This window comes from Stigmatopora nigra, chromosome 11, assembly GCF_051989575.1.
Source record: "Stigmatopora nigra isolate UIUO_SnigA chromosome 11, RoL_Snig_1.1, whole genome shotgun sequence".
Classification (NCBI taxonomy): Eukaryota; Metazoa; Chordata; class Actinopteri; order Syngnathiformes; family Syngnathidae; genus Stigmatopora; species Stigmatopora nigra.
Genome location: NC_135518.1, coordinates 1,589,401 through 1,604,509, shown reverse-complemented (window position 1 = coordinate 1,604,509; position 15,109 = coordinate 1,589,401). Strand labels below are relative to the sequence as shown.

Sequence of the window (15,109 nt, the reverse complement as noted above, 5' to 3'; positions counted from 1 at the left end):
TATATACATATATACTGATATTCATATATACGTACTTATATTCATATATACATATATACTTATATACATATATACGTACTTATATTCATATATACATATATACTGATATTCATATATACATATATACTTATATACATATATACGTACTTATATTCATATATACATATATACGTACTTATATTCATATATACTGATATTCATATATACATATATACGTACTTATATTCATATATACATATATACTGATATTCATATATACATATATACTAATATTCATATATACATATATACATGTACATCTGTGTATGTATTTATTGAGTTGAATCCTCTCTCAGAACTATGAGGTGGACGTGCTAACTACTTACCATTCTGCTGGAAAATAAATTAATCCGATCACTGCAAATAACATTGGAAATAATAAATGGACTAAAATAATATGCCCATCCCTAATAATTATACATTTATTGTTTTTTTTTTTTTGGTAAGCATTGAGAACCTTAATGTAAGCTACACACGGTAACATTTTGAACATAATTTGATGTAAAATCAGCAAAAAATTGGGCATGTTCAATTGTTTTCATCTAAATGTAAAAATGGAAGTAACAAACAGACTAGCCACACAGGTAGTAAATCTATTACTCTGACTAAACATTAACTACCTTGATCAAATGAAACTAAATTGCTAATCAATAATCATAATTTAGGAGATGATAAAGACATCTGAAATGAGTCCATGAAAAGATTGTTTTTTTTAACAGACAAAAGAGAGCGTATGAATTAGGAGTGAGTAAATAATAAGAACAAGACTACATGCTCAAACTTCATAATGTTAACATATGATAATTGATAGACATATCTTTTCAAGATGACGTTACAGCCATTGACGCCCATTGTTAAATGATGCTGACAGAAGCTAATCAACATTGCCCTAACCATTGCCATTTAACCACTCCCCCCTAAATCCAAGAAAACTAAAACAATCAAATATAATTGTGTTTGTACTGAAGATGCTATGCATGCATATACTATCCATTGACCAACTTTTGGGAGATGGCACCAGGCAGGGTGTATAGCAACAGGACTAGGAAGAGTGCCGTGACAAGTAGTACCGTACCAATGATGATGTACTTCTTGTAGTTCCGCCAAACCAGGTGGAAGAAACATTTAAAGGGATTGACAAACCATGAAAATGAGGTGTCCGGTCGACTAGGGTGTGGTTAGAAAAGGAACATAATGATTTGGGGAACATGTCATCCATCCATTTTGATCAGTAAAATACTACTTATTCTTACTTGGGTTTGGGCAGTGGTTCTGGTTCCCGTCGACCCCGGCCGACTGAGTTCTTTCCAGTTTCTTCAGCCATTACGAGATGGAACTCAGCCTCCACTTTTCCCTGGTGAGGTGGGGTGAACACTGTCAGTCAGGTGGACTTAGAATTTTGTTTTGATTACAGCTGGCTCTCAACCTGTGCAGCATTGTAATGTTTGCATACCATCAGCTCTCCAGACTTGTTAAAAGGCCACCAGCCTCTGGACCTTTTCTGCTGGAAGATTGATATTCGCTCTGTTCCATCCGTGAAGACATCTCCCTTGCATGATTTTGCTGTCTTGGTGCCACGTGGAAAGCAGTGAAGGTCTAACTCCACCGTACCTGAGCATGTGCATGCAAGGAAAAGGAAAAGTTAAAGATGAAGTTTTGGAGTTAGGTCAACTCCAGTGACGCACCAAGAAAGTCATCGGAGGACAGCGTATCAAAGTCCCACACTTGAAGACTGAGGATAGCTGGCAACTTCTGTTCAGATTTATCCAGAGAAAATATACTGTCTCTCTTCTTCACCACCATTACCTTTAAAGACAAAATTTAGACTCCAACTGAAAATATCCTTGACAACATTTTAAGGCACTAATATCTGATTGTAGGATATGGTAAAATTATGAAAATATGAATACTTAATATAGAGTATGATGCAATAAACAGTAAATGCCTATAATTTGGAACACATCTCGTATTATTCGTGACCGGAGGTTTCGACGACGGACACTTGGTCGACGGACACTTGGTCGACGGACACTTGGTCGACGGACACTTGGTCGACGGATAATTCGTCGCCGGATTTGCTCAGGCTCAAGATTTTGTGGTCTTAGAATGTACTTTAAAATTAGGTTTAATATTAAAGCAGGGGTGGGCAGTTAATTTCACAAAGGGAATTAACCTGTGGCCATAATCTTACATATTTACATGTATATGTTCATTAATTTGTGTAGTCCCTTTATCCAATAAATCTAACTCAAACTCAAGTGCAGTTCAAATGCAGTTGCCAGACGACCAATCCATTTTAAGTGGAACCTCTGGTTGAAATGTACTGTTGACAAGGGCAGTGAATGAATGGTCTCTTTAATTGCCAATGGCCCAATGAAAACGGATTGGACGCCGATTGCCGTCAATGGGAAAATATGAGTTAACCTCACACACTGACTTGTCTAAGCTTTTGTGTGGAATTTTGTATATTCAATACTGGCAGATTCTTCAATGGACAGCACAACAAACTGACCAGAGGTGCGACTACAACATGAAGGCTATGTGTTTATTACCATTGGTTTGTTAATTTATTGTTGTTTGAAAAGGAAACTATGTTCATTGGAGAAAAGACGAAATTAAACAACATTAATTAATCAGCATTACATAGTAAATAGACCAAATTATTGCGTCCCGAAATCATTGTTTTACTGGTCAGTCAGCATCATGGACATCTAAAAAAAAGTCACATCTAAAAAAGATGTAAAAAAGATTTTACAAAATAGAGACGCCAACAAACATCGGTAAGTATATGCTTTGTTCTGGCAAAAGTAATCGCTGTGTTGAAAAGGCCTTTGCTCGTCGCTAAAATCAGTTTTGTGCTCACACAGACCTAACCTCACCTCACAGTCAAAGTCAAACAACTTCCAGTTCACATAACTTAAAAATAAGGAAAGTGATTTAATGATCCAGGTTGGATGTATGCTTCAGGTTGCAATGTTTTTGCGTTGAGTGTTGTGTTTTCTGGGTTGTCTCTAAACACACCGTGTCAGACTGAGTTTACCAGAGTGTGAAGGCTATTTTGGGTTTGTTTTGTTGGCATCAGCCAACTGGTGGTGCAGTGGTTGTTTTGCCTGACTTCCGTGTGGGTTGCATGGGTTTGTCTGCCACTCGATGGTGTGGTGATTGTCAGGGCGAATAGCTATCAATGTGTACTTAACAACTGATTGACAACCAGTTTATGGTATATTTCATGTTTTGCCCGAAGTCAGCTGGGAAAGGCTCCAGCATTCCACTATCCTGACAAGGATAAGTGGTATTGAAAATGAGTGAATTAATTGATGTGGGTTTCTGTTACAGTCTACAGTAGTCCGGGCTTTGGGTTGCAAATAAATAATTTAAAATCCTAACAATGATGCTGTTGTCCTCATAGAAGCAACCTTTTTTCATACTCATGATATTACTTCATTCTCTTAATATTACGCTAAAAGTAGTATGTGCACATAGCTCTTAAAGCCTCCCATCTTTCTTCATCATCCACTGCTCAGGAGTAATTGTAATTTCAGCACCTTACCTGTTAATATTTTTTACATTTTTCTACAAAGTTGTTTGCCAAAATTTTATGGCATAATCTGACCTATGCAGAAATTCTGTTTACGTTGTTAGCATAGGAAGGGAACGCCTTTGTAACTTAGACTACCTGTATATTCAACCACAACCTAAAGGAGGTATAAAAATGTTGCCTTTTGCCATTTGTTTCAAATATCACCTTCTCAGCAGGCAAGTAGTTGAAGGGGAAAACAAAGCGCCAGTTAAAGTTTCCTTCCCCTGTCAGAGAGTTGTAGTGGACATCAGTCTCCTGACAGTCATCCTCCAAACCTTTGAGCCAGCTACAGAAGATTGATAGAACTTGCTTACTCCACCTCCATGCTTACATAGAAGGTTATAAGTGACAAATATTACCCTTTTATATAAATATCACTGGACCGTTGACCGGTCAGGAAGTTGCTGTCCTCTAGAACTACATCTTCCGTGTTCCAGATGATGACTCGAAGTTCATACCTGCGAGCACATGCTCAATGTTGACAATCTCTTCAAAAAACTTTCATGCTTTGCCTTCATCTCACAAACCCGCCTTACCCTTTGGGTTTGCGAGGGGAAATGTCAACTGCAGGTCCAGGATAAGGCAGGTCCATGGGGAACATGTCCACCCACATTTGGACTTGACCCTGAAAGTGCACACACCAAATCATCCGTACTGTCTTGCTCTTACTTGCAGAACACAGAACTTTTTAGCTGGTATACCTTGATTCCTCCTATATTTCAAACCTCAGTCATACCTGATCCATCCCGGGCCGAGCCTTGTTAAAAAGCGTTCTGGTCTCAATGTGTTCCGGAACCAGCTTGCACCCAATCGTGTGGATCTCAGACCAACGATGTAGAATCTTCAGGGACAAGTCCTCGTAGGACTCCATCGGTTCCTCGTCTGGTAAATATGGAATCATCCGGATAATCATAGGTATCAATCACACTTGGTACAAACAAAGTAGTATGAATGCACCTTCATGCATAAAAATTGTCTTCCCTGTGAAGACATTGTTAGCCACGGTAATGCGTCCTGGACTGAAGTTAGGACCGTCCAAGTTGTTTTCTCTGCAAAGCTTTGTGAGCAGCTCAGATGGCTTCAGACAGTCTCTCCAGGCATTATAACCTTCACTGGGGACAGAATTGGACACTGTCACATTGGGCTAAACACCACTTTTTGCCATTTCATGCGATAACAAAATGTTTTCAGCCAGTTTTGGTTGCATTCACATTGCAATTTATCAGCTTGCAGCACACTAGTGAAGAATCGATTCACTGGGTGTACAGTGTTTTTAATGGCTGCATTGCCTGGCAGTTGTGTGACACCTGTGTGGAACGATCTTAAAAGTGGGGATTATGTGATATCAAATAGTGCCTCCAGCAGGAGAGTGGCTGAGAAAGCAATTTGAATCTATTTTAACAGACCTATTTTAAGCTAACAGCATTAAATAGTACGTGGAATTACCTTTTGTGGGTGAAACTAATAATCCTGACAGTGTCAACTGCTCAAGACAAAAATAGGGGCACCCATATTACCATATGTTCACACCTATCGGGCGCACCTAAAAGTGTAAAAAAAATCTCCAAAATGGTTGATGTGTGCCTGGCAGTGTTGCATGAGTTATGTGACAATTTGGAATGAATTGTTGATGCCAATATAACAGTGAGGAGAACCAAAGGCATGGGAGTGATGCGTGTCGAGAGTTATAATGGATTGTGGATGACTGGGTTCAAGTGTCGGCCAGCACTGTTTTTTCGAGCTATCGCCAAAGCTGGAATCAAGCTCCCAGAATACTCTGACTGACAGTGGAGCTAGCTACTATTAAAACATAGCTCCACTACCGACTAGCATAACATACACCAGCCTAGTGTCATGCTAGCCCCCAATGTATTGACAAAAAAAACAGGTATGATCAGATAAGGATAATAAAAGTAATAATCCAATAAGTTAATATGCAATAAGTTAATATGCCTGTCTTTGTAAATGCAAAATATCAAATTAATCTATCTTGACAAGAACCTGATGCTTTTCAATGACAGAAATTACAAATTTAAGATGTTGTGGCAGCCATATTGGTTCTAATGTTGAAAAATCTCGATTCTTTCGATGGTTCACATTACTGCAATAGATGTCACTTTCGAACAAGACATAAAAAGAAAAAGTGGAATTTTGTTTTATTTCATAATCACAAATGTACAATAATTTCCTTTCTGTGTTCCGAAAGAGTGTTGCCTGTACGGAGACAAATTTAAAAAAGAATTCAGAGGATCCAGGAGGTATGTCCGTAGCAGTCTACTTTTCACTATGTCTGTGTGCAATATTAGCATGAGATTCACAGTACGAAGGTATCAAGGCTGATATTTTAACAATCAACCGCAAGGCCTTCGATCAGCCTTAACAACTATTGACATGTAACATGTCAATAGTTGTTACAACAACAGGTGACATGGTAAACACATTTATCAAGGCTACTCGCTTCTGGCCAGTCTGAGCACGTTTTACTATGGTAAGATAGTTTTTTTCACGTTTTATGCTAGATACGTTTTTTTATTGAATTTCATTCATAAACGTCAAAATACATTTTGTTTAGCGTTTTATCTTTTCTCTTCGCACATTACCTGTGGAGAAAGACCATGCTGAGCCTATTCCAGCTTTGTGTGCATTTTGAGTCGAACCCTAAATATTGACATTCCTTGATATGCTCAAGTCATAGCACGCCATTGCGGCATAAAAGGATCTACATGTAGGGTGTCAAACCGGTCCTCAAAGCGTCGCAGTGAGTGCAGGTTTTCATTCCAACTGAATAAGAGGACACCCTTTGCAAGTGTAATCAGTTGATTATAGTCAGCTGCTAATTATTTAAGAAGACACCTCATTGGTTAAATTGTTGGCACTGGATTAGTTGGAACAAAAACCAGGACCCACTACGGCCCTCTGCGGGATCGGTTTGACATTCGTGATCTACACTGTGGCTTACTTTTGTACATAATTCAACAAATGTTAATGGGTTCCACCATGCGGCTAAGAGACACACACAGGAAGTGAACACTCTTCCCCTCAGGAGATGCACGTGTTGCTGCATGCGAGAGCTCTGTATGCTGTGAATAAATAAAAATAAATGTTTGAACTAAGACCTCCGATGAATAAAAAATAAATGAACCATCATTATGATGTATTTAGATACAACCATGAAGTTGACATGACGAGAGGACATCAATACAATATCACTAACCCAACCTGCCCCCAACTGATGAGGATCTTGCAGAATTGATCCCATTGGGGCATAAAGGCAGCAGACAACGACGAGGATGAGGATAAATAACCTGGTCTTATTTATTTAAGAAATCTGCAGATTTTCAATGTGGCACTCAGTTTTTGACAACCTACATATCTGCATATTCGTAAAAAAAAAGAAACGGCGGTCGCCATGTTCATTGTGCGCCAAAAAACTCTAGCAGAAAGAACCTCCTTCTGCTGCCCCTACGGCACCTCCTGGAGATTTAATCGAGGATCCAATCCCTCTCGAATATGACGAAGAGGAATTGGACTAAAGCTCCCAATAACCTGTTTTTTTAAAGAATTTAAATCAAGCGGAAGGACTCCATCATCAAATTTGCCGATGACACCACTGTGGTCGGACTCATCTAGGGGGCGGGGGGATTCTGCCAACAGAGATGAGGTGAACAAACTGTCTTTGTGGTGCTTGGTAAACAATCTCACACTATACACCACGAAAACAAAAGAAATAATCCTTGACTTTCGCAAACACAATGCAGATCTGGCCCCACTCCTCATAAATGGGTTATGCGTAAACGGGGTCTTGTACTCCAAATTCCCGGGGGTCCATGTCACGGACAAGGTCTCATGGTTTACCAACACCACGGCAGTGGTAAAGAAGAACCAGAAATTACCATTTTCCAAGGGTACACCGGAGGAACAACTTGGACATTAAGCTTCTGGCAACCTTCTATAGAGCCACTGTAGAGAGGACCCTGTATTGTGGTACTCTGCAAGCACGGCAACAAACAGAATAGCCACGCAGCGAGCGATCAACACCTCCCAGAAGACCGGCTGCTCTCTGCCTTCACCGGATGACATTGCCAGCCCTCGCTACCTCAGCAGAGCCGGGGGCATTGTCAGGCACCCATACCACCCTGGTGTGCAATAACAATGAGCAATATCTTAGATTGTGAAATATTTTAGAATTTACCTTTCAGACATGAATTTGTATATTTTTATATTAGTTATTTATGTTTTTAATGGGAAAACACACTTTGTGGAGTAGCACCACCAATTTAGTGGGGGAGACTTTATCCACGGCAACGCGCTCGTAGCTGAACAAACAAATTTAAATTAACTTGGCTTAATATATACATACTCACTCAAATATAATTGTAACTTTACACAAAACTGAATTTGAATTATTATTCATTATTTTTTTTAACTTCGTTCTCTGCGTTAACTGTTTGTCACGGCTCCACCCTCACATTCGCTATCGATGGGCTGTTTGCTGTTGTATTCCCTTCAAAATATTCCGAAAATGATGCACACAAATGTCTTCACAATAGGGTAATGCACAACCACTTGCCAAGGAGAAGTAGTCTTGAATAAGCGATCGCGGGAGCTAACGGGATGAGGAAGGAGAACAAGAAATGCAACAGCTCAGCCTACCCACGTAGTGATTGTGGGTAATGAAGTTTTATTTTGAGAAAGGGTGCCATTGGCTATTGATGTTGTGTGCACAAGTATACTTCATTACCCAGAAAGCCCTCTTTTTGCCTGCGCATGCGCGTTTTGCGTTTTCTGGTCCATGTGTAGGAGAAACTTGCGTGAAGAAATCATTCAGTGCTCGTAGATATCTGTTATAGACGAAAGAGATGCGACAAAAAAGACATGCTACAATGATAAACAGCCTCTCACGTCAGAGCCATCTGGCTTTCTGGCATCTCGAAATTTTTCTCATATCTAGAGCTAATAATTTTCTCGAAATTTTCCTCGTATCTTGAGCATCTCGTAGGTAGAGCTGCTCGTATGTAGAGGTACCACTGTACAGAGAAACGGTGTGGCGTGAATTACAAAACGATATGTTGAAAGCTTTGAAGATGAACTTGAGCCATGGATGGAACACGAAAGAACAGCCACTGCGGAGAGCACCTGAGAGAGGCCGCATTGGAATGGCTTGGGAGTGATGGCTGTTGGATGATAAACATAGTTGTATACAAAGACTGGCATGCAGCATCGCATGAGTTATGTGATTATTTGGAATGGTTTGTTGATGCCATGTCAAAGTGTTGGCAGGTACTGCAGTTTCGGCTTTTGTCAAAGCTGGAATCACTATTAAGAAACCCCATGGCAACAACTCTGACCCTGACAATGAGATGGAACCCAGCATTGTTGGCAAACTCGCCCACTGGGCTGAACTCATGGCAGATAGAGAAGATGAGGAGTTTGACAGACTTGTAGACTTTTGAATGCTCTGACTTATATTACCGCGAATGCACATTACGTCAATAAAACACAATCAAACTCAGTTTTGCTTCAGTTGCCTTTTTAAAACATACGCTAGCATGCGTCATTCTGGCACAACTATTACAGGGCATCCATTGAGCCAAAGCGCCTTTACTGTGGGCAAAAAAAGAAATAAAACCCACAGCTGAGACAGCACCCTAAAGGCATGAAAATACCATATATGTAGTACAATGTTGAAGTCATAGCATTAGGTTGTTATTGTTATTTTATTATTATTTTATACAACGTGAACGTGCTATAACAAGTCAAGATTGTTACAACTCACAGACTGTACTCAGTCGGTAGTCCGCAGGTTGCTCGGTGTCGGCTATAGAAGCGGTTCTCCAAGTCAATTCGGGTCTCCCCTATTAGGTCATCACCTCCCACCATGTCGTAGTCATAGATGAGTACTGATAGCAGGGACTCCTGAGGAAACGTTGCCTGCATCTCAAATGACCTGGAACAAGGCAACAGAAAGAAATTAAACTGATAGCTACCATTGAAGACAAAACTGTCAAAAGGGACAATGCTACCTCCCAAAGACTGGGTTCAACTGTTTTGGGATATAATTTTCACGGTCTTTGATTTCGTTTTTGCCAAGTTGAACAACAATGTAAGGGTCTGCTTTTCCATCCAGGTCGGCTGGGTGCAGGTTTGATGCCTTCAAAGACAGTGTAACGAAGAATAGTAGGACAGCAGTTTAAAATAATCAAATAATACCAACAATTTTTCAGAACATGATATTATGAACAACTTACGGCTACAATGTAAACCCGAATTAGGACTTGAAAAGGTGTATTCGGCGGAATTCCCCTGTTGACTCTAAGGCGTCCATCATCTTCCTCCCATGGCCCTTCATCTTCATCAATTCTATACAGGCAAAACGCACCCTACAGAGAAGTAAACTCCATGTCGTGAAGCAGTGAAAATGTGACAAATACTTAGTTTGGCATGATTGCATCACCTTAAACTTGCCAACAAATTGCTCCTCTGTTGAACTTTCTTCCTCATTGGACTTTCCTCGGAACAGCTCGTATGTGTTAACCCAGTCATCAAAGGGTCCAAATTCTGCCTCCAGCTCATTGTTGTATAGCTGGAGCAAAGGAAGTTATGAGGTAAAAAGCCACTAGACAGCCATTTACATTCAAATACAGAGCTAGGATTTTATAATGAAATGAATCAGTCATTTCAGTATAAAAAAAAATCATGTTTTTCTTTTTCCAAAAACATCTGTGCATGTATAATGATGTCCAATACAGTAACGTTTAGATCAGAGGACACCTATGCTGTCTGTTTTTCCATATCTCCCTTCTCCAACACATCTGAATCATTCATGCGGTGGCATGCGTTGACGTTTAAATTTCTCCCCCCAAAAAGCCTGTTTTAGGCATTTGAAGGACATTAATGCAGTTTGATCGGCTAATTCACACAGGTTACAGTGTTTTAAGTGGCACTGCTCTCGTGTGTTATATTAGAACGACACAGATCCAGAGCAATAACTCCAGCCTATTTGACAAAAGTTAAGAGTAGTTTTTCAGAAAATTTAAATAAGGTCAGCATGTTGGTGTGTGTGTGTGTGTGTGAGGTTACAAAGGTGAACCAGAATGTTAAAGCCCTGCAGCCACGCCTTTCAGTCTAAGGCAGTGCTTCTCAAATAGTGGGGCGCGTCCCCCCCGGGGGGGGGGGGGGGGGGGGGCGTGTTGCGTTACCTGGGTGGGGGGGGGGGGGGTGGTTCGTGTAACCCTGGGGAACAGGATTTTATTTGGCCATACTAGTATAAAGTGTAATTGCGCATCCAGTACAGTAGCTGGCAGTGGCGCTCTCATTTATTTTTTATTTCAGGCATAGATGCACTTAAAATCTTTTCTGTTGCAGACTTAAAACAAGATTTAATAAAGTTATGTTAATAAGGATAAAATGTTGTACTTATAACAATTTTATAAAATGATTTTATTTATAGTCACGGTGGGAAGTGGGGGTGGGGGGGGCGCATGGTTTTCTTCTTGCTAGGGGGGGGCCTAACAGAAAATAATTGAGAAGCACTGGTCTAAGGTCAACATTTTCTAGAGCAGGGGTGGCCAACCAGTCAGAGACCAAGAGCCACATTTTTTACTGTGTTACCGCAAAGAGCCGCATTTTTTACTGTGTTACCGCAAAGAGCCACATCACACACATACCTTTGCTCAGCCAGATTTATTGTAAATGTCACACACCAGCATAGTAATGACATAAATTGACTCCTACAGTACTAACAGCACAGGCCAGTCATTATCAACAATGAACATTGTGTGCACTGTCTCACACAGACAAACTCTCAGTTCAACCAAGTCCACAAACAAAAATATAATAATTTACAATAGCGTTTTTCTTTTACTATGCATGTTACTTAGTGGGACTTCTGGCATAAAATCAGAGCCTATTTTTGCGCAACATTCGCTCCTTGTGAGCTGTCATTTATTATGAATGGCTTTTAACTAGCGCGCCCACCAAGTGGGTGTACACCTCGCTCTCCTATTGGCTGCTCCCGGCTGAGCACTCTCGCCTTGGTCTGCGTCGCAGGGGGTGTGGCTTTTTCAGCCGACGCTCGATCTTTGGGATACTTTTTGTGTGCGCGACGCCGTTCATTGTCGCTTCTGGTTCACGGGAGCTCTCCCACTCTGTTAAAAACGTTTACTCAAATGACCTTGCTCCTACTGGGAAACTTTGAGGTATTTTCATCCCAAGCACATGCGCATTGGACGAAAATACCGTATTGAACTCAAGCGAAGCGCACACGCAAATAAAAATAAAACACAAATACAAACTTTGATATGGACGTAAGAGCCGCATGAAACCGGGCAAAGGGCCGCATGCGGCTCGGGAGCCGCGGGTTGGCCACCCCTGTTCTAGAGAAACCGTTACTAGATGAAGCCAGAGACTGCAAAGGACAGAGGTCCAATTGTAATAAAAATCATTTTGTTATTTCAAGTTGTTTGCGACCTCCTATTGTGCAAAAAGGCAACAAACTACCAAGCAGCAGCCGCCTATTAATAAATGTGACATTTTCACCAATGAATACAGGGTGCTGTGGTGTGGCCCTAACACGTCGTGTAGTCTTTTGAGAAGTCATCCAAATAATAGTATATTAATGCATAACTTCACTACATATACAGGGGAGTAAGATGTAAAATCAATCAATTCAATTTGTTGTCTCCAGATTGGGTACAGTGTGCCAGTGTGTGCATGTCTGCTCCTTTGTACCCGTCTCATCTCCTACCTCATGTGTGTGTGCGTTAGATTGATTGTTGAAACAGTTGAAAATAACTAAACGCGCAAGCATTTTCCAATTTCTTTCTGAACCACCGCTGTTGAATAGATTCAGCTGTGATTAATATATATTCACATTAGTGCAGATTAACCGACATATTCTTTCATAGGTGTCCCTGCACGAATGTTGCATGCGTGTGTGCTTATTATAGTCATGTTTTGACATTAAGTGTGCTGTGTAAAAATGATTTATTTTGGTTCAGGGGTAAATTGTGATACGTGCTTTGATAGATAGATCCTTATTTGGAAATGTAGTACTATTGGTTGTTGTAGATGTAAACTAATGTAGTCTCGACAATTTACATGGTGATGTTGTTGTTGTTATAGAGTCACCAAAAGCACCTGACGGTAATCCTCAGAGGTGCTAGACTCGTTACTAGGAGGTCGGTAAATTTGCCGAAGGAGAGACCCAGCCGTCAGCTATAGTTGCAATGGAGGTTTTATAGCCATAAAATAGTTTTTGAGCATTGGATTGATTCAGACATAGCTGAAGGCGTTGCTAGAAAATTCACGGACCGCCACTGAACCCAAAAAGTACAGTCGAACCTTGTGATACGACCGCTCGTCAGACAACATTCTTGTCTTACGACAAAAATTTTGATCCAATAATTCGCCCAAGATACGATCCAAATTTCGTGATGCGACCAAGCCAGGTGGCCATGGCACTGTCTTTTTTTGCAATTTTTTCGTGTATAAAATATTTCTACGACCACTGGGCAACTTTGCATTTCCCCACACGCCCGCTTTCCCCCCCGCATTGGTCACATTTACATACCAGGTAAACAATATTACTATGGATCGGCAGAGTTCTGCAAAGAAAGTGTGGGGCTACGTGTTACTGAGCTCGCTAGGCAAGACGAGAGGAATATGTCAGCCATTTCCACCATCCTTAAGCAGAAGAACGCATCAAGACATATGCCTTGATTATCGCCGAGGAAAGTTACATCCCCCAGCAAGTTTTCAACTGCGATGAAACTGGTCTGTTTTGGAAAAATATGTCAAGGCGGACATCGTGGCAGAGAAGAAGGCATTACCGGGACACAAACCTATGAAGGATGACTAAACGCCAGCGTTGTGTGTTAATGCGAGTAGTGACTGTAAAGTTAAGCCGCTACTAGTGTACAATGCGGAGAACACGCGTGCCTTCAAGAGACAACGTCAAGAAGGAAAACCTACAAGTGATGTGGCACCCTAATTCTAAAGCTTGGTTTTCGCGTATTGTGATAATATTTGTGTGCGTCATTATCAAAATATTTTGAAGGGAAGGCAATATATAGTATACAGTACACCATATAGAATACGGATACAGAGAGTAAAATTCATGTTATAACAAAAAAAAAATGTCTGTTTACAAAAACAATTGAGGTTCTAGAACACTGTTCTACCGAACAATTTACTGTATTAAAATAGACCTCCATAAAACCTGAAACTGTATTTAAAGTGGATTTCCTGGTTCTCATGAAAAATGTCGAAAAAACGACGGTCAAGTCAAACGGTGGTGTCTCAGAGAAATGTATCAGAAGATGCACGATCCTCGGATAGACTCGGGCGAATGTCCCGCTGAATTTCCCGGTTCTCGAAATCCAAAACATTTTCTAAGTCCAAAACATTTTCTAAGTCAAACGGTGGGGCGTCAGAATGGTTCAGTCCGAAGCATGCACTATCCTCGGATAGGCTCGGTGGAAAAGCCCCGGTGAATTTCCTGTTTCTCAGAAAAAGGTTGAAAAGGAGACTTATGTCAAACGGCGATGTCTCATAAAAATAAGTCTGACGTGGTGCACTATCCTCGGATAGGCTCGGTGGAAATTCCCCGGTGGATTTCCTGTTTCTCAGAAAAAGGTTGAAAATGAGACTATGTCAAACGGCGGTGTCTCATAAAAATAAGTCCGACGTGGTGCACGGTCCCCGGATCGGCTCGGAGCGAAAGCCCCGGTGAATTTCAATTTGATATTTTTCATTATTATAGATTTTTTTAATATTTTAAATTTTTATTTAAAAAGACGCGAAGCTCTGAAGCCGTGATGGTGGAACCGCGAAGTAGCGAGGTTCCACTGTATAGTTATCCAAGTTAATTTAAATTTGTTTGTTCGTTTACGAGTGCGTTGTTGCTCCCCGAACAGCCCCCGCATCCGTGTATGTCATTGTATCTCCCCTCCGCGAAATGGGTGTAATTTTACATCTATTAAACATATTTTACTACTATTAAACCACTTGTTATTTATTACTTTGTCAATATATGTCGAATTAGAAGAAATAAAACCTCTTTTTCAATCCAAAATTGTTTTTTGGGTGGTTTTTCAGAGGGTTGGAACGAATTAATTTGTTTTCAATTCATTTCAAAGGGAAACGTCCGCTTGAGTTATGATATGCTTGTTATACGATCACAGTCTCGGAATGTATTACGATCGTAAGTCGAGGTACCACTGTACATGAATTCGTCATCTGTTATTTTATTTTGAAAATATTGTCGGGATGCATTGTTTCTCACTTTAGACACCCCACCCCATACACCGTACTGGGATCTCATTGGCTGTCTTACAATAATCACGATTCATGTTTCAAAAATCTCTCTTATGTACTTTTGATCGCTGTTTGTCGTTTTTTTTGTTGTTGTTGAGTGTGGATAAAGCAGCTGCTTCTGTTTTTATCATCATGCCTTCCTAGAAAATTGGTCAGCGTGGATGACAAGTTGGT

The 15,109-nt window shown here is 40.5% G+C and overlaps 1 protein-coding gene across 5 annotated transcripts in view; it reads right to left on the bottom strand.

The window, feature by feature from the left end:
- Nucleotides 1-479: 479 nt before the first annotated feature.
- Nucleotides 480-15,109, bottom strand: part of fer1l6 (fer-1 like family member 6) — a 91,265-nt gene continuing 76,635 nt past the window's right edge. For all 5 annotated transcript variants that reach the window (XM_077727695.1, XM_077727696.1, XM_077727697.1 and 2 more), the window contains 13 exons: nucleotides 10,074-10,202; nucleotides 9,868-9,999; nucleotides 9,643-9,770; nucleotides 9,396-9,566; nucleotides 4,577-4,731; nucleotides 4,356-4,501; nucleotides 4,156-4,244; nucleotides 3,979-4,077; nucleotides 3,785-3,905; nucleotides 1,725-1,845; nucleotides 1,493-1,650; nucleotides 1,293-1,393; nucleotides 480-1,206 (listed from right to left, as the gene is read on the bottom strand). In XM_077727695.1, coding sequence (XP_077583821.1) covers nucleotides 1,026-1,206; nucleotides 1,293-1,393; nucleotides 1,493-1,650; nucleotides 1,725-1,845; nucleotides 3,785-3,905; nucleotides 3,979-4,077; nucleotides 4,156-4,244; nucleotides 4,356-4,501; nucleotides 4,577-4,731; nucleotides 9,396-9,566; nucleotides 9,643-9,770; nucleotides 9,868-9,999; nucleotides 10,074-10,202 — 1,731 coding nt within the window. In that variant the 3' untranslated portion in view covers nucleotides 480-1,025. The remainder of the gene's footprint in view (nucleotides 1,207-1,292; nucleotides 1,394-1,492; nucleotides 1,651-1,724; nucleotides 1,846-3,784; nucleotides 3,906-3,978; nucleotides 4,078-4,155; nucleotides 4,245-4,355; nucleotides 4,502-4,576; nucleotides 4,732-9,395; nucleotides 9,567-9,642; nucleotides 9,771-9,867; nucleotides 10,000-10,073; nucleotides 10,203-15,109) is intronic.